The sequence below is a fragment of the Hipposideros armiger genome, unplaced genomic scaffold (assembly GCF_001890085.2).
Source record: "Hipposideros armiger isolate ML-2016 unplaced genomic scaffold, ASM189008v1 scaffold_480, whole genome shotgun sequence".
Taxonomy (NCBI): domain Eukaryota; kingdom Metazoa; phylum Chordata; class Mammalia; order Chiroptera; family Hipposideridae; genus Hipposideros; species Hipposideros armiger.
Genome location: NW_017731830.1, coordinates 1,032,980 through 1,053,369, shown reverse-complemented (window position 1 = coordinate 1,053,369; position 20,390 = coordinate 1,032,980). Strand labels below are relative to the sequence as shown.

The window sequence follows — 20,390 nt, the reverse complement described above, 5'->3', positions numbered from 1 at the left end:
TGAGAGGATCTCTACACCTTTACTGGTGCAGCAGCATGAAAGTGTGTAGCTCGAGTTGTAAAAAGGTCACCTGTTCAGCAACTGACATCCTCCTATTTGGATCAACGTCCCGGCCCTCTAACTTGGCTTTCACTCTCTTCCACACACTCACTGCATACGAGTTTCTCTCCTGCACAGCTAGGAAGCAATGGAAACACATGTAAGCCAAGTTACCACTTTGTCTGCATTAGGCGTCCTTATTTTGAATAAATTACCTTTCCCAGTTTTAGGGTCTCTGACGGCCTTCTTAGGACTACAAGCAACGCTCTTGCCAGTTCCCGGAACTGTGCTTGGTGGAGTATCTGCTGATGTAGCGAGGTTTTTCTGAATCAGCTTTCTAGCATTCTGTGACATGACATCAGGCTGAGTCTTCTGGCCAGTGTTGCTTCGAACTGCTATAGAGAAAGAGCTGGTAGCTCAATTTACATGTAAACAGAAAATGGACACTAGGGAGAGAGCAGGGCAGCACTCTCTACTACGAAAGTGCAGCCTTAGAAACGGATATGACTTTGCAACCTTAAAGTCCTTAGGCCTTGAAATAGAAATTGTCCTCCTCAAAATAAAGCCCAAATGTCTAAAATAAAGACATTCAGATACAGATTTGTATAATGATGATCCCTATCTTGCTGTGGGATCAAAAAACTATAAATCTCTTATCTGTCCAACAATTAATATATTACTATAACATGGTAAAGTCACAGAATGGCAGTATTAAATGTGGCCATTAAGTCATTTTTTTACAAGATTATTAACAACAGGGAGATAGATTATCAATTTAATATTAAGTGGGAAAAGACAACAAAACTTGCATTCACAGAATGATCCCAATTTATGCGAATGTGTTTACACGCACAGAGAAGTCCATCAACACACAAACAGTGGCCTTACCTCTAATTGGAATAGAACTATACATTTTACTAATAATTTTTCTAAATTTCCCTAACAGGTATATTTTATAATTATAACACAAATCATTTAAAGAGTATTTGAACAGTAGGCGTTTTTATTCTCACATAAGTACTTTTAAAATTAAGCCAAAATCTGTCCAGTGGGAGGTATGACAGAAGTTAGGGAAACCCTTTCAAAAGATGATGACTATAAACATATTAAACACTTATAGTATAATTACACATCTTAGCTTCTATATGTAAACTATGAACAGATTGAGATTCAGGTCTTCTGGAAGTCGGGAAGTCCTACCTGCAGCAAAGGATGGCTGATACGTAGCAGATGACGTTGGACTTGAACACTCATTTGTTGCATCGGTGATTAAGGGTGATGCAAAACTCACTAAATTATTATAGATACTGAAATACAAAACAAGATGGCTTATGTATGAAATGCTTTATGAGATAGCTACTTATAAACATGAATAAAAACTGAAAAAACTTACACCAGAAGTTTGGCATTTTACATCTTACATTTAGGCAGAAGACGGCCTTACCTCTGACTCTGCGTTTTCAGTTCTTTCAGGGTGGGAGTTATTTCCTGGAGCATTTCCACATGTTCTTGACTTCGAACCTGACCCATAGCTTGGACTAAGGTAAACAGCACCGTCTGGATGTTGTCTTGCCAGGATTTATATTCACTCAAGAACTGCCTAACGCTGCTCTCATACGGGACGTCTTCACCGTCTGCCAGAGCGGCTTCTTCATCCTGGAATCCAAACAGTAATGATTGGAAAAATGCTGCTTCTTTCAGTAATTCCTCTTAAGGCAGTCACCTTTTGAATAAGAGGTAATAAGCAGTTTTCGAATATCAAGTGTTTAATCCACTCATTATAATTTAACTCTTTCTAGAAGAATCTTGTTTCCAGCACAAAAGAAAAATTCCAAGTAAAAATAAATTCTAAAATTAATGATGTGCTGTTTTGTGACGATGAAGTAACTTAGCCTTTCCTGGGAACTCAGTTTCCTTATTATCTAGATTATGCAGAATACTGCAAAGAAGAGACAATATTTCAGTCGTTCTGGAGGCAAGCTCTATGAGTCTGGGGGTGAGGGTGGGGAGGAGGAGAGGCTGGGGATATAAAGGCTCTGAGACTAAGTTCACATTTCAGTTTCATTATTAACAATGTGACTTTGGGGAATCCATTTCTTTCATCCTCACTTTCTCTGTGTATAAAGTCAGAAAAGACAGTTCATGAAAAACACAAATGAACTCAGTCACAAACAAACTGGGAGGTGTGACCTGAGAGGAACTTTTTTTATTTATGTCATATAAACAAAACTACTTGTCATTTCAGAAGAGGGGGAGTGAGTCACTGTGTGCTGACGTCATGGGTCTTACCTTAGCCATTGCTTTCAGGAGATGTTTCACATCTCCGAGCTGCCGGTTATGACCCGTGAGCACCGTCTTGATATTATCAACCAGGTTCTGAATTGTTTCACAGACCGTTTCTATCTGTTGCTCCTTCTCTGTCTGGATTGCTCTCTGAGTAGACATATCCTGGGTCAGTTGTTTGTGTGCTGACAAAAGCCATTCAGGGCTGCCAATAGGATGGTCAAGGCTAGAGTCCTAAAGAGAACAAGCATTGGTTCCACTTTAACTATCAGCTGGAATAACACAAGAGTCGTTTCTTCATCATCATCATCAAAAGGTAACTCCAACAAACACAGAGAACCTCAGCTGAGGTTCTTGAATTAATTGCCTATAAAACAGTACTTAACAATAATCTAAACACTCTATGAAATACAAGCTAAGATTTTTAACGGTTTTGCATAATCATACAAGGAAAAAACGCTTAAAGGAATAAATCCTTTAAGGCCTAAGAAATATATCTGGAGTAACAAAGACGACCCATATCCAGGACCCAAACTCACTGTCAATCACTCTTTAAAAAACGAGACCAGAGATTCCTAATACACAGCCTAAAGCCTTTCCACAAAATATAAACACTGAATTTATCAACTTGATATTTTTGGACTTAACTCTCCGGCCTAGCATGCACCCTCCACCAGCCCCAGTGCCACCCTATTTTCAGTGCATCTGAGGCATCTGCTGTACACTCTCTCTCCCCACCTCGGAATCTGCACAGCCCACTCCCCACTGTAGCTCTGAGAAGCCTTCCCACTTTTTCATTCATTATATTATTTGTGTAAGTAAGTTCCTTTGGGGCCAAGAACAAGACTTAACCATCATTGTATCCCTCAGAACATCTTACATACAGTACAGCTCAATAAATGTAAACTGAGTGCATGTATTAAACTGATTTTCAGGGTGTAACGTTGGCCTTATTGTTTTAATCGCCAAGTCTCTCTACTCCCGCCAAGATTAAAAACTCACCACTCTCTGTAATAAACGAAGCTCTAGCTCAGAGACTGAACTGTTAAACTGTGATGCAAATGAACACATTTGCTGGCACCGTTTGATGAGTTCAAATAATGCAGCATCCAGGTTTAAGGCTTCTGCAGTTCTAGTTCGTAAACTCTCAAAATGAATGATATTGCTGCAGAGGAAAGTGACCTGCAAAGAGGCAAATGCAGAATGGAACCACCACAATGAGGGGGAAAATGCAATTAATGACACAAGTAAATACTACCTACTCGTTTCTAGAATTCAGGACCAGAATCGGTCCTGACAATGTAAGAATATATGACTGTCTTGAAAAACGGACCTAATCCTTATAAAGGCTGTAAATAAAGCACATTTTTTGGTTGATGCCATTAGGTCTGAGATGGCCTAACAGCACTAGATAATTAGGTAAAAAGCATCTTCTACAGGATTGTTTTCTACAAAAAAATTTACTCTGTAGAAAATTGTTATCATATTCAGCTGCACTTTGTGCTATGTCCAAATTTTAGTTTGGAATGTTCCCTTTCTGTTTCTCCTGCCTAACTATACAATAGAGATCACAATAGTGATTACGTTCTTAAATAGTTCTTATCTTTACAGATACATACTGAAATATTTACAGATAAAATGATATACTATTTGGGATTTCCATTAAATATGCGATGGGAAAGGAGTAGAAAGTATAAAGGAAATAAAATAAGACTTAAGTTGATAATTTAAATTTTGGGGATGGGTATATAGAATATGGAAATCATTATATTAGTCTAATTTTGTACCTGATTGAAAATTATATAGGTTTTTTTGTTTTTGTCCCCCCCCACCCCCACCCCCAATCACAACAAAGTTAAGCCACAACCTTGGGCAGAACACTAAATCATAAGGCATTTTATTACCACGTGGAAAAAGCAATATTCAAATCTTTGGATCACTTTGGCTGCATATGATGAGAACCTTAGTAAATATGGAATTAAGCTCTATTTCCCAATAGAGACTGTATACACTTCATATTTAACTGGGAGACAGGAGGGCCTAGGGGAATAACTGGCTGTGAGCTCAGCCTAAGGGACGCCCGCCTCCAGCCTATGGTCCCTCTTACTATCAGCGCTCTGAACTACAGGGTGGGCACTCAAGCTACCCATTATCCAACATGTAACTTCCAGTCAGTTACATAAGCCTGCAACTGCCAACATAGACAGCGCGCGCAGGCCGCAGTACCTGGCTCGCTCGTTGGCTCTCTTTAAGGACAAGACTTCTTCTCTCGGCAATCGTCGCTTCAAAATCCTGTAGTACAGGTGCCAATGCAGGGTTGGCACCGCCTGCCCACTTGAGTCGCTGTTCAATACTTGCTTCAAGTGCTGCCAGTTTCTCCTATAAAAGCCAGCAGAATCCCAATGAATATTTGATACTCTTCACTTCCTGTCGAGCATTTTTTTTAAATACAAGAGAAATTCAAAAGCAGCAGAAGGCAGCATCCATAATTTAGAAAACATCCTTAACAAACAGTCACCTTTTAGAATTAATCTTGATTTTAGTTTGAATATTTAAGGCTAAACATGTCTGAGGATTGAGAATTGGCTTTCAACTCACTGCCTATTTAGAATTTGCTGAAGTTACATTTTCATTTTCAGTCTTAAAACAAAACAAAACACTCACTACACCAAATTCCCACTGTACTACAGGCACTACCTGTAAGAAAATCCACCATACTTTTGATTGTGAAAGATGAAAATCAGATTTCCTGAAATTCAAGTTTATGAATAATGGTAAAAAACCATCCAGATTATCATAAGGGAGGTTTTATAACAAAGTTATTTCATTATGTATTCAACATTTCAGGTGGAAGAATTCACATTCTCTCTCTCTTGCCCCCACTTCTTTCACACACCACCCCCTCTCTAAAATCAGAAAAAAGGGCAAGAGTTCAGTTGCCCACGTTGAAAACTAGGACTCATATGCTATAGATAAAACGTATTTCAATCTTCAAAGAGAGCTCCAGAAAAGTTTCGTTAAAAACATTTTTAAATATCACAGAAGTGATTACATTTGTTTTATACTAATGTCAATTTATGAAGAACAGAAAAATGTCAGTGATTGAGTACACGAAGTACAGGGCCACACAAAATAAAGATATAAATATAACCATTATCAAGACCAGTTTCTAAAAGGGAGGCAAGATTAAATATTTAGCTGAAATGACAAAGAAATATAGTCAATAATAACAGTCTGGAAAAATATTTTGCTGCCTTTGACATCACAAAATTCCATTAACCACACAAAAGAGCTAAGAAATGCCTAAACTTATTAGGTATTAATAAACTAGATATAATCACTTATATACATTTCAGAAAAGAAATTAAGGATTCAAATTTTTCCAATCACTAAGGTTCCCTCAATGCATAAATGCAAAGTAATCATCAAATTCATTAAAAACCTAATATATTTGCTATGTCTCTAATTCTGATTCAAAATATACTGGTACTGTAATATTCAATTACCTTGAAGGGTAAGAAAAAAAGATGTAAATTAAAAATAAAAGTGAAAAGGGGTTATACTCCTGGCTTAGAAACCAAAGGCAGGCATGTAGATATACTGCACAACACAGCACTCAGAATTCATCATAAAAGTGAGAAGTGCTGGAAGGAAGATGTGATAAAACACACCTGAACTGATGCAATTGAAGTTTCGATTTGGCTCAGAGTATGGAGTTTCTTTTTCATGCTGGTTAAGATGGCAGACCGAGGGGGAGGTGTTACTGACATGGCCTGTGGTCTATTGATCAGGAGATCTTCATGCTGCCACTGTTCAAAGAAAAAGAAATGTTAATAAAATCAGCAAGAAAAAAACCTTTGGATTAACAAGGGAGGGGAATTGTAAGGTAGGACCTGGGAAGACAAAAAAACCCACTGCAGCAAGGTGGGGTTGGCTGGAAGAGCATAAGAAACATTATGAAAGAATCGCAACCAGGTGAACATTTTCCTGAGGTCGAGAACAGCTGACAAATTGCTTGGATCAGTGATATGCAACAGGAAAACAGTAATTCTGAAGATTTTTCCTCATCTATGTACAAGCCCAGTGCATGAACCTCCATCCTCCTCCCCACAAACCTCCAGTTAAGAGACTGGAAGAGGTGTGGCAGTGGGAACAGCTGTCCGGCATAGAGGCTAATAAGCAAGTGACCAAAAGAAATAATGGCAGCAAGTTGCAGAAGAAAACAATTCTCTAAACAGAGAACCCTGAAGTGACAGAAAGGGGCAAGCGACTGGTGACAGAGGATCAAGCCATCGTGCATACTGTAAGGTTGGCTCCGGAGAACCAAGGGATATTCGCGCTACAATTTAAAAGTTATACATTGTGCTCAGAGCTTAAAATGTGTTCAAGATAAAACTGAAAGGATTTTTACAATGTTTTCCATAGTTGTCAATTTTTTAAGGGAATAAATTCTAAAATATATAAAATAGTAAACCTTTTCAGCATTACACTTTTTCAAAGTAAAAAAACATTCCCAAAGCACATCCCAATGTGCCAGAGGAACTGTTACTATATAATGAATGTAATTTCAAAATTTAAATAAATTACTGAACTTAGGAGCTAAGAAAACAGCCAAGAGTAAAATTGAAAGAGAAGGAAATGCAGGCTCCGTGCACTGAAGTGAAACCACAAATTCTACTATTGGGAAGCAGCTCCCACAAAAATGAAGTATCCATTGTTAGATCCCAGGAAAACGCAGTCCCCAAATATTTCTCCATGCCACAACTTGTTTGGAGCTATTGACAATAATATTTAAAGATGATATTTGTAAAAAAGAAATAAGAAAAATAGCTACAATGTTTATTTTACTTGGTGTCTTGCAGAGATTACCCTTTTTCACCCTCATGGTCATGAACCTTTGGGAAAGATACTGTCCCATCCTCTAGATGAGAAAGCCAGACTTCAGGGAAGTTAAACTCAAGTTCATGTGCCTGAGTCCAAGTCCACCTCAGCCCTAAAGCCTGTGCTGTCACTGCCCCTAAATAATCAAGGGCTAAAACAGGCTTTTACAAACAACTCCCGAGTCAGACTTAGGCACAAAGCTGTTATCAGATCGCTGGAGCATCAGTGAAACAGAAGTCACTTTAGAAATCATCTTAATTACATGGTAGACAATCCAGGAGGCACATCCACATAAGGAACACATGCAGCCATCAAAAGTCATGTTTACAATGCTTCATGACACGGGTAACACTAACACTACAACACGGACAGAAACTCACCCAAAGGACGCTAACTGTTAAGTGCAAAATTATCTCAACTACATAGAAGAGAAACAAGAAATAACAGAAAGTGCCAAAACGCCAAAGCTGGGCTTGCTCTGGGCTGGCATGAGTCAGGAAACTCAACCATTGCTCTGCTTTATATTGGTTTGTGTTAATTCTCCCATTTTTCAGAATCCTCCATTGGGGGAAAACACGATAAAGACAACACCTGCCTGAAACATGGCGATGTGCAGCTGGACGCGCTGCAGGCTCGTCTTACAGGAGGAGATGCTGGTCTCCAACCTGCGCACCAGGTCGTGCTTCTTCCATGCGGTGTCGTAGGAGCTCGCCAGCACAGTGGCCCTGTTCATGACCAGCTGGGAGAACTTCCCCACCTGGATGTTGTGCTCCACAGCCTTCTTACACAGATCATCCACGGAAACTTTGCTCTCGGCACCGAAGTCCTTTGCCTCTACTTGAGCGATGATGTCCACTCCGAGAGCGCTGATGAAACTGCAAAGTGTGAGCCCCAGGGCCTGGTTCGGGAGCCCGATCAGGAGCTGCCTGACAAAGTCGGCTGTGAACGCCTTTATGGGCTTGGCCATCTGGTCTTCACTGAAACAAGAGTTCCTAAAAAGGGTTTTCACGTTGACGATCTGAACAGGCCCATTTACGGCATTCTGATCTTCAAGGGAACTTGATCCTAAAAAAGGAGATTGTCTTAAAGTACTCCACGCAAAACTAAAATAAGGTAGTAATGCTGCTTATTGAACAACTTAGAATTTTATGAGCGTACAATTAAATGAAGCCCCCTTCCAGCACATTTAAATGTAAAATGTTACCTGACAAAGTTTTAGAGAAGGTGCCACAGAGCCTGAAGAACTCCTTGATTGTCTGGAGTCTTTTGAGAAAGAAAATCTCTTCTAGCACTTGCCGGTGATTATCGTCATCAAAAAAATTGACCTGGGTGCTCCGGGCTTCCCTTATGATGTCGATCTTTCGCCAAGCCACAGGAATTTCCATCTTGTTCAACTATGTAAACGAAGGAACAGGAAGTTCATGTCTCCACTCTTCCCACACTGAACAACTAACCTACACTGACACACCTGCATTATTCACAAAACCAAGTCGGTATTTACCTTTTCAACTAATAAGCCAAAAGCAGTTTCGACTTGGGCAAACATGCCATCAAATGCCACCAAAAGCATCTGGCCAGCTGACATCTTTGGGGTCTCATCCACTGAGCCATTTCTTGGCTGGATTAGTTCACCATATTGAGCATGAAGTATTCTGGAGGAAGAGAACAGCAGTCAAAGCCCTCACTCAAAGAATAATAAATTTGGGGGGGGGGGGGGAAGGAACACAAAAGGTCAGCACATCTCACAGCTGGCATGCGAAGTCCAAAAATGAGTCTTTCTGCATTAAGGAGAACATTCTCATAAAATGGCACTCCATGTCAATTACAATGTGAAGTCATTGGTTCCAAGTCAGCATTAGCAATAATTCACGTGATTAAATTTTATGCAAACATAACAATTCATCAATTCAAAGAAAGTTAGCATCTAACTTTTCAAATGCTAGAAATCACATGACAAAGCTGTTGTACAAAGAATCCACATCACTATTTAGCTGACATGTTTATGCTATAATAATTTTACTCATTTTTTTGACTGTTTAGTAAAACAACTACAAAAAAACCTGAGAAAACAGGAAAACTGAATGCTGGATAACAGAAAACATTAAGGAATTAATAATGACACCGTGATTAAAAAAAATAAGTTTACATTTTAGATATATGCTTCCTGCAGTATTTAAAACTGAAAATATATTGCTTCAGAAAAATTGGGGTGGTACAACTTAAACAAAATTGACCGGGTACAGATAATTACTGAAGCTGGTAAAATGGGAGTTCATTATACTATTCTCTCTACTGTCTTATGTCTTTGCGTTTTCCACGGGAGCAAGCATGGTGGGGCAACTCATTTCTACCCTCTCAGTTATACTTTCTGGAGTGAACTGAACAGAAGAATGTCCAAGAACAGGGTCTTGAGGAGCCAGGGCCAAAGGGGCTTAGGATTCAGCTGGGGGCACGGTGCAAAGCTAGAGGTACCACCCAGCCTCCACAGATTCCAAAGTCAAACTGTTTGTCTGGATTTAAGGTATGAGAAATACAGTGTTCACTACCTACACCAAACTTGAGCTAATTGAAAACTGTTCATGGTGTGCACCCCGTTAGCTAAGTGAACTGGCTCAGACGCCTCCATGGGGTTCCAAGAGCTACATACAAAACCCCTCACTCCACTTTGTGTGTGCATGTATAAGAAGCTGCAGCACCAAGGGACATACGAGTATATGTAATAAACCTGCAGGGAACCACACACACGCACCCACACACACGAGAGCATTTGTTACAAGTGCAAGCTCAGCCAGCTCTGCGGACTGTCCCAATGTCATCTGCATGGTGTTGCTGCTGTCCTACACAGGGATGCAAGATGCTGGGGACGGGGAAAGTGTGCACAAGACCTCCCTGCCCACTTTTTTTTTTTTTTTTACAACTTCCTGTAAATCTGTAATTATTTTAAAAGATAAGGTTTTCTTTTTAAAGATACACATGTATCTTTGCATATGTGAAGGGTAGTTGAATATGCAAGTTCCAAACACTGCATACACGCATGCATTTGTATGTAATTATATCCGCTCTAGAAATTAACAGTAAACTTACAATAGAGGAAGAGCTCAGAACCCTTGTCTGGCCTCCCCATCTCTTTCATGAGTAAACAGCACACAGCTAGCAGTCACTTGCCTGGCCACATCGATGTAATGAGCATGTGTTTCTTCCTCGAGTCCCATAGCTGCGTTCCTTAAATAGGCTTGGAGCGAGTCCACCAGGGTCTGCAGGGGGACGCCATCGGTTGTCTGTTCAATGAGACTGTCCAGCTCATGAAGCATACTTTCTAACGTGTATTCTCCTTTCATTAAACATCTCAGTGCTTCTGGAAATATGATTTGCCGGAAATTTGAATTTAATTCCTATAAATACGTGAGAAATATATTTTAATGTTTTCTGAGTTTTGTTAAGTTACACATTTAGCGACTTAATGCAACAATTTAAGAACAAGCTTGCTGCAACTGTAACCCAGGTAGGGATATAAACCTCACACTGATCTTTATCTTAAGTGGCTGCTTAAGCAACATTCAAAGAGGGGAAGTCAAATGTTTTTCTGAACCAAAGAAATGAGAAGTAGAACTGTTCAATTTCTAAAATAAACTCAGACAACGTAAGCCTTTTTCCACGCGTTCACCTGCAGCGAGGTGTACACCCCATTAGCTAGGTGTACGGCCTCCGACGCTTCCACGGGGTTCGGAATGTCCAAGTCCTGCGGCACGAGGTGGCACTGCTTCAGGAGCTGGACCAGGCACGTGACATTTCCACTCATGCTGCAGAGCTCCTCCAAGAACCACGCTCCATCCCGAGAAGTCAGATCTACCAGCTGCTCCCCAGCACTTGAAGCTGCTCCTTCCATCATCAAGTTCCGCCTAAACGGGGGAAGTATTTGTACAGTGAGACTGACTCAGCTCAACTCACACACAAACAAGGATGTGTCAAAATCTTAAAGGAGGGCCAGCCGAGTGGTGTGTTGGTTAGGAGTTGGCTTGGGACACCAGCTCTAAGCAGGAGGGCCCTGGTTCGGATCCCACGTGAGGCCCAGTGATGCTGCACCCTCAACAGCTAAGATAGTGAACAACAGCTCAACCTGGAGCTGGGCTGCAGCAGGCGTGTGCTTTCATGACCCACGTGCGCGGCCGTCCAATGGTCGGCGAGCGACTGCCTCACCCGGAAAGAGCGCAATGATAATACCAACATGAGCCAGTGAAGGGACGTCCTCCACACCTAGACCCAAGAACAAAAGGACAGCAACTTGTCTGTTCCCCTCCCCCAACATTCCCCAATAAAATCTTAAAAAAAAATCTTAAAGGAAATTACGCAGCTGTAACACGGGGCAAGATTAATGAAAGTAAATGAATAACAAGTTCGAGATTCAACAAAAGACACGTGAAATCTCAATAAGCATTTCCAAGACAGGAAACGATCTCAGTATGAGTCAGCTAACTCACCTTGTGAGGGTGCAAAGCGCAGAAATGATAACACTGGCTAGACTCAAAGATCCTTCTTCTCCATTCTCATGAAGGAAAACCTTAATGCAACGTTCAATTTCTTTCAGCTGGTCTTCACACACGGGCACAGTGACAGCTTCCTGTTTTAAGCGCTCCACCTGTCTGATCAGCCTGCTGTTCATATCGGCTGCATACCGCTGCAGGGTCATCTCCGTGGCCGTGATGAACTGACACACTGTCGGGGGTGGCTGGGGCGCATACTGCATTTCGTATCTACAGAAAATCAGAAAGAGGTGCTTGTGTGTCACGTAACCACTCCCCATTTGTAGACGAAGCCCATGCTTCACACAGTACTACAGAGTGCACACTGCATTTGGTCCTCAAAACCTGGAAGACCAGGATCATTCAATACTCCCACGTTACAGAAGGGAAAGTCTCAAGAGCTAAAGTGACGTCCCGAGACAACTTGTTAGTAAGTGACAGAATCCATGATCTGCTCTCTTACCCATTACCACCTACACTGGGATACATTTCACTACACTAAAAAAGCCTTGTCTTAGAAAGGAAAACAGGAGCTCAAATCCTGTGAAAACCAAGACAAAAGTGACTCCAGTCCAATTCCATCTACCAACCATTTCTTTCAAGAACAACTAACTGCTGTGCAGTTCAGCAAGCAAGCATGGTTGTGCGTGTGCCCAGAGCAGAGCCCTCGGTGCTGGCACTCACTTCCGGTACAGGTCCTGGCAGCGCTCCACCGTGGTGTTGTGGATAAGCTCTTCCATCCAAGCCTTCCACTGCTCAATGCGGTGCTTCTGGAAGATGGCTTTGGGGTACTGCAGGGCCACCGTGGCATAGTGGTGCAGCTGCTCCAGGCAGCCACGCAGCACCGAGCGCCTCTGCTGCAGCAAGGCTCCCACCTCCCCCTCCAGCTGCTCGCACTGGCTGATCAGGTGGGCCTGGCCGGCGTTCTGCAGAAAGGCTGTCGCCGGCACATAGCTCGGGGGACCTGTGGGTAAAAGAGACGTATTAATCGTGGTGAAATCATCTCAACTCAGCAGGCGCTGCAAGGGGGCACAAACCAGAGCCCACACATCCAGACCCAACTGCAATGCCACATGCTCACATGTGTATCTCATAAGTCAGCCCATACCAAGGTCCATCTGCGTGCTGATCTCCTGGAGCAAGCTCGCAAGCTGCGTGGCTTCTAGGTTACCAAAGGCAGCCTGGTAGTGAGTTATCCACTGTTCAAACTCATTCAGCTTCACCTGGATGGCTTCCTGAACGGCCCTTTGCTGAGTCTGTAGTTGGGTGTGTTCAGAATACCTAAGAAGAGGGGGGAAGGTTTTAAGTGGCTCTCTGTTCTTTCTTCCATGTACTTTCAGAACCCTGACTCAGCTCACACCTGGACCACCTGGGATGCATCTCTCCAAATGAGGGCACTAACCAAATGTCCCTCACGTCCCTGGTATAGCCTGACCCCACAGTTCCCTCAGTTATACTCACAACATTTAAAAAAAAACTCTACCACATGTGTCAGGTTCTGAGTTATTTAAAGGTAAAAAAACACTGATGCTTGATGGATCTTTATAACCTTAGAGCCTCATGCAGTATTGGAACTTGCACATTCAACTACCCTTCACTGAGCACCTCCTGGGTGCAAGGTTCATTCACTTAGATCAGCTATTTAATTTAAGGCTTAAAAACCTCAGCGAAGTAGATGAAGTAACTGCCACTGTACAAACGAGTAAGGATTCAGATACAAACTGCCGAGAGGACACTAAAGCCCAGGTTTTGCTGAATCCCGGTTCAATGTTCTAGCCAACCACTACACCCATCCTTTACAATTACTCAAATGTTTAAGTTAAATATAATACAGCAGAAAACTTAAGTAAATTCTTGTTTATTAACACTTTGACACTGCAGTTCCTGGGAGAGCTTTTACCATTTACGTGAGTTGCTGCAATAATTCTACTTCAAGTTGACGGTGGTCACACACACATGAAAATCCCCCCTTAACGGCATATATTATATTTAGAAATGAGTTCAGCAGTGTTTTAAACCTGTGTTGCAGAGTGTGGGAAGGATGATCCACGCCTTCGGCGCCTTCCAGAAACTCGATTTCTTCCAACAGCTTGCCCTGCAGTTTCTCCACATCGGTCAGCTGCTCCTGCAAGCTCAGGTATTCGTCCAGGCTGCTGTCCAACTTGGGCAGCACGACCAGCATCTCGTCCCTGTTCTTAAACCAGTTCACCTGGAAAGGCATTATGATTAGAAGATTCTTACCAGGCCAGCCGAGGGCTAAAAAAGATGTCTGTCAGGAGGATGGCAACAGAATGACATCTAGCACCGATTATCGTACTTCAATCTCAGCCAAACCCTGAGGGGTGATGGTATCGCCCATATTTTACAAAGATAACTGAAGTGTCCAAGTTCACAGAACCATAAACTGAGATTCAATTCCACAACAGTTATCCCCACGCCACACGAAACAAGATTAGTATCAGAAGCTACTAAGATAGTAAAACCCACCCTGAGGGAGGTGATCCAATTCAAGGGCATTTAAAACAGTGGCTGGCAGACACTGCAATCCACTGTAAAAGGTACCATTCTTCACCTCAATAACCCACCTATAAGTGTGAGTCTGACTGTATGTGTCTTGGGAAAGGAGCATTTCCTAATGAAAAGACATCAAATTGCCCTATTTCACTGCGGTTTCAGTATTATACAGTCTTACAAAAAAATTTCTAGAAAAAATTTTGCTCAGTTTTTTAATGGACACATTAACTCTATTCATAACAAAAAGATGACAGTGACGTTATCATTGGCTTCACCTTAATTTCAGCTACTCTGGAAGAAAAGAGGCTGCGGGTGATCTCGCGTTCCATCTCCCTCTTGCTCTGCTTGCTCTCGGCCTGCTGGCCGCCCCCACCGTACACGGCCCCAGCAAAGCCGGCCTCGCCCCCCGCCGTCCAGTCCACCAGGGGGTCATACACGAAGGCCTCCAGCAGGGTCAGCAGGGTCTCTCTCCCACGCCGCATGATGTGCAGCACCTGTTTTCAGAAGCATTTTGATTAAGTTTTGCCACAAGTGTCCTCCTGACAGTGTAGCTTTTCATGCCACAGTATCTGTTACTTTAAGAAGTATGCTAAGAGGTGTCAGAGCAAACAGCATACCTGCTCACATGAAAGCCTAAAAACACCTTCCACTCCAGTTACACCCAGTGCCGTTTCAATGTTCTGTGTCATTCGAAAAGGTACTTTCTCAGGAACGCGAAGGCTTTTACCTTGAAGACACAAATCAGGGTATTTTGGTCCTTTTCCCAAAAAATATCTGCCCTGATGTACATGTAAAGTCCAAGTTCCTTTTACCTTTTTCAAAGCAAACATTGTAGTCGATGTGAACCACCTCTCCCGTCGTCATGTCAATGAGAACGTTATCCAGGTGTCTGTCCCCGAGGCCAATGATATACCCGACCATGGACATGACCGCAGTGGACCTGGCATAAGACTGAAGAGGAAACGGGTGGAGAGCAAGGCGGGCTGTTAGTCAGTGTCCTTCTAACATGGATTGGATGCTCTAAAATCTACAAAATCCCATAATCCTACTCCTTCATTTCTAAATAAAGAGCTAACATGCTTTGGGGCCGGTGTGTGTGGCCTGAGGGTCTGGACTGAGCAGCCATAGCACACAAAACTGTGGGCCTTGCTGGTCCCACTTGGTCACCACAATGCTGAAATTCAAACAAAAACAGTACTCATCAGCCTATGTAGTTTCTCCCTTTCTAAAGTTCTAACTCTCTTTCCATTTCATCAGAATTCCCTTTGTTCTGTCACAAAGTCATGGCTGGGTCTTATAAAAATAAATGTAATACAAGATTCAAATATAGGTCTCCAACTGCCAAGTCTGGAGGAAGACAGGGAGGAAGACGGGGAGGGGAACCCAACAGACACGGCAGGAAGCCGGCAAAGGAAACAGTAATTCCCACTACAGCCCAAAGGAACACATACCTGGGTGACTCTCCACCACTCATCAGGCGTGGTGCAAGATGACCAGAGCTCTTTCGCAAGGAGGTTAGGGGGCGTGGCCTCCATTAGCTCTTCTAACACTGCCTTCATCACATTCAGAGGCCAGTCCCGTCGGGACACATCCAGACTAAGTCCAACTGCTTTCAAAGCAGGGCCAATTTTACTGTAATAAAGTTCACTGGGACGGGGCACAATTCCAGGGTTCTGTGGGGTTTGATAGGAATCTTGGGCCTACAAAAAAAATTTTTTTTTAAGATCCACTTTATTTAAATAAGGATAAATGTTACTTTGAATGCAAAGTAGTAATGTAAAAACTGATTTTTCAATGCCATTCTCCATGTACTCAGACAAATTCATGCACCAAATAGCCAACTTTTGTGGAGTGCACATCTTTCTTCCATTTACATATCTTTCTCTTAATTAGATATTCCTATTCTATTCACAACTTGGCCTACTGTGATATTTTCTTGAGGTTCCATTTGAATTCGACATCAAATTACGTTTTTCTTTGTAACATAATCTGTTTAAACTTTATCATTCCTTTTTGCACATACGACTCCTTTCGAACTCTTGCTCCTTCTCCTAACTACCCTAATTAGAGTAATTTTCTTTGGCTAGATGTGGAATCCTGAGGTTGAGACTGTATAAAATGTAGCTTTCTATCCACAGCATGTATACTACTTTACCCTGCATAGATTAAGCAAGCAGATACTTAGCTAAAATGAATTCTAAATTAAACTCCAGTCTAAATCAAAGTATATATTTAGTTTACAGGTACAGAATAGGATGCCACAGTGACTAACTCTAAATATAAAGTTGTTTCTTATTTACATACTTACTTTAAAAGAAGCTGGGTTTCGAAGCTGACTCTTATTTACAAAATTAAGACCCTAGTAAGCCCACTAAAAAATCATTAAGATGTGAATTATCAAGTTACTGAGCAATTAAAAACCCCACTACCACCCCTTCCAGATTTGTCTAAAATAAGATTAATCCAATGTCATTATTTCTGCCTCCAAACTTGATTTTTATAAAAATGTCGCTCAGAAACACTTTCTTAGGTACCTCAGGTCTGTTCCTTTTTTAACTCCTACAAACTTGTAAAAATGCTCAAGTGCAGTAAGCCTAGCATATTTCATATGTAACAGAGAACAGACTGATACATATGCTTCTTTCTGCTCATTCAAATAAAAGTACATGTATATTTGAATTTTTATCAACCTTCTGTGCTTGTAAGGCAGCTTCCCGTTGTTGCCATCGTTTGTAAAGACCAAAGAGGGGTGTGGCTCCATCTACCCACTGGATCAGCCCCGACCGGGTTCCTAGCGGTGTTACAGAGTAGTGTCGCGCCTGGAAACGGGGTGTTTCCTGGCGATTGATGGTAGCAAACATAGTATTCACAATAGACAGAAACTGCATTATCCTCTCATCCAGATGCAAATCCTCCAATCCTGTGGAAACAAAAAGTAGGTAGAGTAGGTGACCAAATGGGGTAAAGTGTGATAGGATGGTGTTGGAAATGTTGACACTTTCTGTGTTGTTCTCCATTAGCAACAGCACTCAAGAAATGATAGCAGAGGCACACTGAGAGCTTTCGAGAACATTCTATTCAGTCACAAGGTATCAGATACTAGCATTATTAGCTGTACCCCAATGGTTACGCTTGTACAAATTCACAAGCAGAGACAGGTGGGAATGGAAAAATCTTATTCCTCAGCACCCAGCCACTTCCATTCAAAATCACGTAAGACACAGGATCCTTCCCCTTCCTCCCAGCTATTCATGAGGCTCAGACAGTCACAGGCAACAACCCTCTCCTACCACACAGGGCAGTAAGAATCAGGCTAATGCTCTTCTTTTAAATCCCACCTTTAAAAAGATAAGGATAGCTCTTCCCATCCGACCCCAGGAAGAGAAGTTTCTTTGGCTTGGTTTTGGTCGGTAAGATGGTGATGGTTCCGCCCACACTGTGGATTGTGACAGTGTCTCTGGCTGACACTTCTCCAGGAAGAGCGATCTCAGTGTTAGTCATGGCAGCCAGCCACGGGCTGATTTCTTCAAGACGCAAGATGTAACTCGCACGTTTCTGCGCTCTCTGTTGCAAACTCAGCATTATCTGCATTTATGAGATGGGAAGAACAAGTGTATCATTACAACCCATTTTCTTCTACTTTCTATTTGGCATTATATATTTGGGCCATCCTGAGAGGGGGAACACTGGGGTGCTGATATGCTCTAGATCGGGGGTCGGCAAACTGCGGCTCATGAGCCACATGCAGCTCCTTGGGTACGTTCCGTCTCAAAAGTTTGCCGACCCCTGCTCGAGATGGTTGCTAGTTTGTCAGGACCTTTCCTCCTCCTCTGTCCAAACAAGCAATGAAATCACAGCACATGGAAGGAAATCACCTGACAAAATTCGAGGCTGGTAGACTAATTCTCCCCTATTAAGCTATGTCTGATCAATGCCAAAACAAATCAATTCAGTCCTTGCAACACAGAGCAAAACATGGAGCCAGTGTTGGCTGTCAGCAGACATACCCTTAGTAAGCAACTTGAGAAGCTGGGAACAATTCAGAGCTCTGACCAGCTGAAGTATGCAAAAAACTCTTTCGAAATAACTCACAGGGAGTGGATCACATGTATAGCTGTGTCCCTCCTCATAGCTAACTCAATCATCTGCACGTGAATTAATGAACTCTGGTCTCCGCCTTCATGTGAACATTTTAAAATCAATCCTTAGCAAGCTTTGTCCATTAAAAAAACAACAACAACAAAACAAACAACTGGAAACTCCCCAAGTATCCACTGACAGGACAATGGATAAATTGTAGTATTTTCCCATAACAGACCAATGTTCAGCTGCACAAAAAACATAGATTATTTAAAAAAAAACAAAAAAACACCCCAAAACCCTAAGGCTAATCCATCAAGAATGGAAATATTAAATAAACACTGAAACATATATACAATATGATGTCATTTATATGAAGTTAAAAAGCAGACAGAAACTGAGCAATATACCATTTGAAAATGAATCAGTATACAAAAACTTTTTATAAGTAAGTAATGATTAGTTAAAAACTCATAACAGGGCCAGCCGAGTGGCTCAGTTGATTAAGAGTAGGCTTGGGACGCCAGCTCTGAGCAGCAGGGCCCCGGTTCAGATCCCATGAGGGCCAGTGACACTGCCCTCTACAGCTAAGATGGTGAACAGCATCTCCACCTGGAGCTGGGCTGCCATAAGTCACTGGCGACGGAGTAGGCTGCAGCCCCTGCTGCAGCGGGCTGCCATAAGCTACGGTAAGTGGACGGCAGCCAGCGTGAGTGGCCAGCAGCCGGTGTGAGCTGCCATGAGCCGTTGTGAGCGGCCATCCAGAGGCCAGCGACCGATCTGCCTCACCCAGGAAGAGTGCAAGGATAATACAAACATGGGCCAGTGAAACATCCTCCACAACTAGACTGAAGAACAAAAGGACAGCAGCTTGTCTGTTCCCCTTCCCCGATTCCCCAACGTTGTTCCCCTCCCCCAATTCCCTAATAAAATCTTAAAAAAAAAAATTAAAAAATTAAATTTAAAATAATAAAAACTCAGAACAGTGGATGCAGAGAGGGAGATATAATTAGGAAGGGACATGTGAGACTTCTAAAAAGCTGTATTTTTTTTTAGCTAACTGTTTTTTGAGCTGTATACATTGTAAGATAGTTATTCTTTTCAATTTTTAAAACTATGAAATTAACACAATTATCAAAAATTTTTCTCTGACTTATTACACATACACACACACACACACACACACACACACACACACACACACACACACACAGAGTTTTAAAAAGTATTCCCTTTGTCTCCTCCTCTGGGTTTCTTAGTTGATTTACTGAGGAGACAAAAAAGCATGAAACGGCTGTTGGCACATAAGGAAACAAGCTTTGGACACACAGAGTAAATTCATCCTTCATGTTGGTCTTCTTGTCTTGTGCTTCTAGCTACCGTGTTTTCCCGAAAATAAGACGTGGCCAGAGACGAAGCCCTAGCATGATTCCTCCAGGATATGGAAGCCATGCACTCCTCACATGTGGGTTTTATGACCTGTTTCAGGGAGCCTTTTCCACAAACTCCTTCAGCTTAAAATATTCAGTATGCCAAGGTGCCACATTTTGACAGCTAAAATCATGTGAGGGCTTATTTTCTGGTTAGGTCTTATTTTGGGGGAAACAGAGTATTTCTTTGCAATTTAGCTGTTTGCATTTACTAGTTCAAGTTAGGTGTGCTTTCTGTTTCTACGTTGTAACTTTTAATAGTTTTCTCATTACTCAAGTTAAGTAAGTGAATCATTCAGGAGCAATATAGGTAAGTCACACAGAAAGAAGGGATAAGGAAAACGAGAAAAAGGGTAATAAACAGGCTCCCTCAACTAGCAGTCCTATTGCTTAACAGAGTAAAAACCAACAAAAATGCAGAATTAAGGGACCAAAACATAAAAAGATCAGGATTCTCAAATATTTAAATATACTAATTATCCCCAAAGAGCCCTTGCAGAGTTGATTTCAAAACGATGACTTAGGAAAAACTGTATAGGCACAAGACTGTTTGTGAATCTTTTATGAAAATGCGGCAAGCAATCAATATCGAGCTTGCGGCCAAAGCCCCTTCCTTGGCTAATTTCTTACACAGGACGTTCTT

At 41.9% G+C, this 20,390-nt stretch overlaps 1 protein-coding gene across 4 annotated transcripts in view; it reads right to left on the bottom strand.

Moving 5' to 3' along the window:
* Positions 1-20,390, bottom strand: part of SMG1 (SMG1 nonsense mediated mRNA decay associated PI3K related kinase) — a 92,567-nt gene that overhangs the window by 6,494 nt on the left and 65,683 nt on the right. For 3 of the 4 annotated variants that reach the window (XM_019666897.1, XM_019666898.1, XM_019666901.1), the window contains 23 exons: positions 17,576-17,822; positions 16,928-17,157; positions 15,689-15,937; positions 15,050-15,188; positions 14,855-14,964; positions 14,513-14,731; positions 13,742-13,932; positions 12,832-13,004; positions 12,408-12,687; positions 11,682-11,954; positions 10,868-11,102; positions 10,369-10,595; positions 8,705-8,855; positions 8,408-8,597; positions 7,799-8,268; positions 5,994-6,131; positions 4,549-4,701; positions 3,325-3,504; positions 2,329-2,556; positions 1,484-1,695; positions 1,240-1,346; positions 255-434; positions 71-177 (listed from right to left, as the gene is read on the bottom strand). In XM_019666897.1, coding sequence (XP_019522442.1) covers positions 71-177; positions 255-434; positions 1,240-1,346; positions 1,484-1,695; positions 2,329-2,556; positions 3,325-3,504; positions 4,549-4,701; positions 5,994-6,131; positions 7,799-8,268; positions 8,408-8,597; positions 8,705-8,855; positions 10,369-10,595; positions 10,868-11,102; positions 11,682-11,954; positions 12,408-12,687; positions 12,832-13,004; positions 13,742-13,932; positions 14,513-14,731; positions 14,855-14,964; positions 15,050-15,188; positions 15,689-15,937; positions 16,928-17,157; positions 17,576-17,822 — 4,689 coding nt within the window. The remainder of the gene's footprint in view (positions 1-70; positions 178-254; positions 435-1,239; positions 1,347-1,483; positions 1,696-2,328; positions 2,557-3,324; positions 3,505-4,548; positions 4,702-5,993; positions 6,132-7,798; positions 8,269-8,407; positions 8,598-8,704; positions 8,856-10,368; positions 10,596-10,867; positions 11,103-11,681; positions 11,955-12,407; positions 12,688-12,831; positions 13,005-13,741; positions 13,933-14,512; positions 14,732-14,854; positions 14,965-15,049; positions 15,189-15,688; positions 15,938-16,927; positions 17,158-17,575; positions 17,823-20,390) is intronic. The other variant, XM_019666900.1, reaches the window with a different exon arrangement.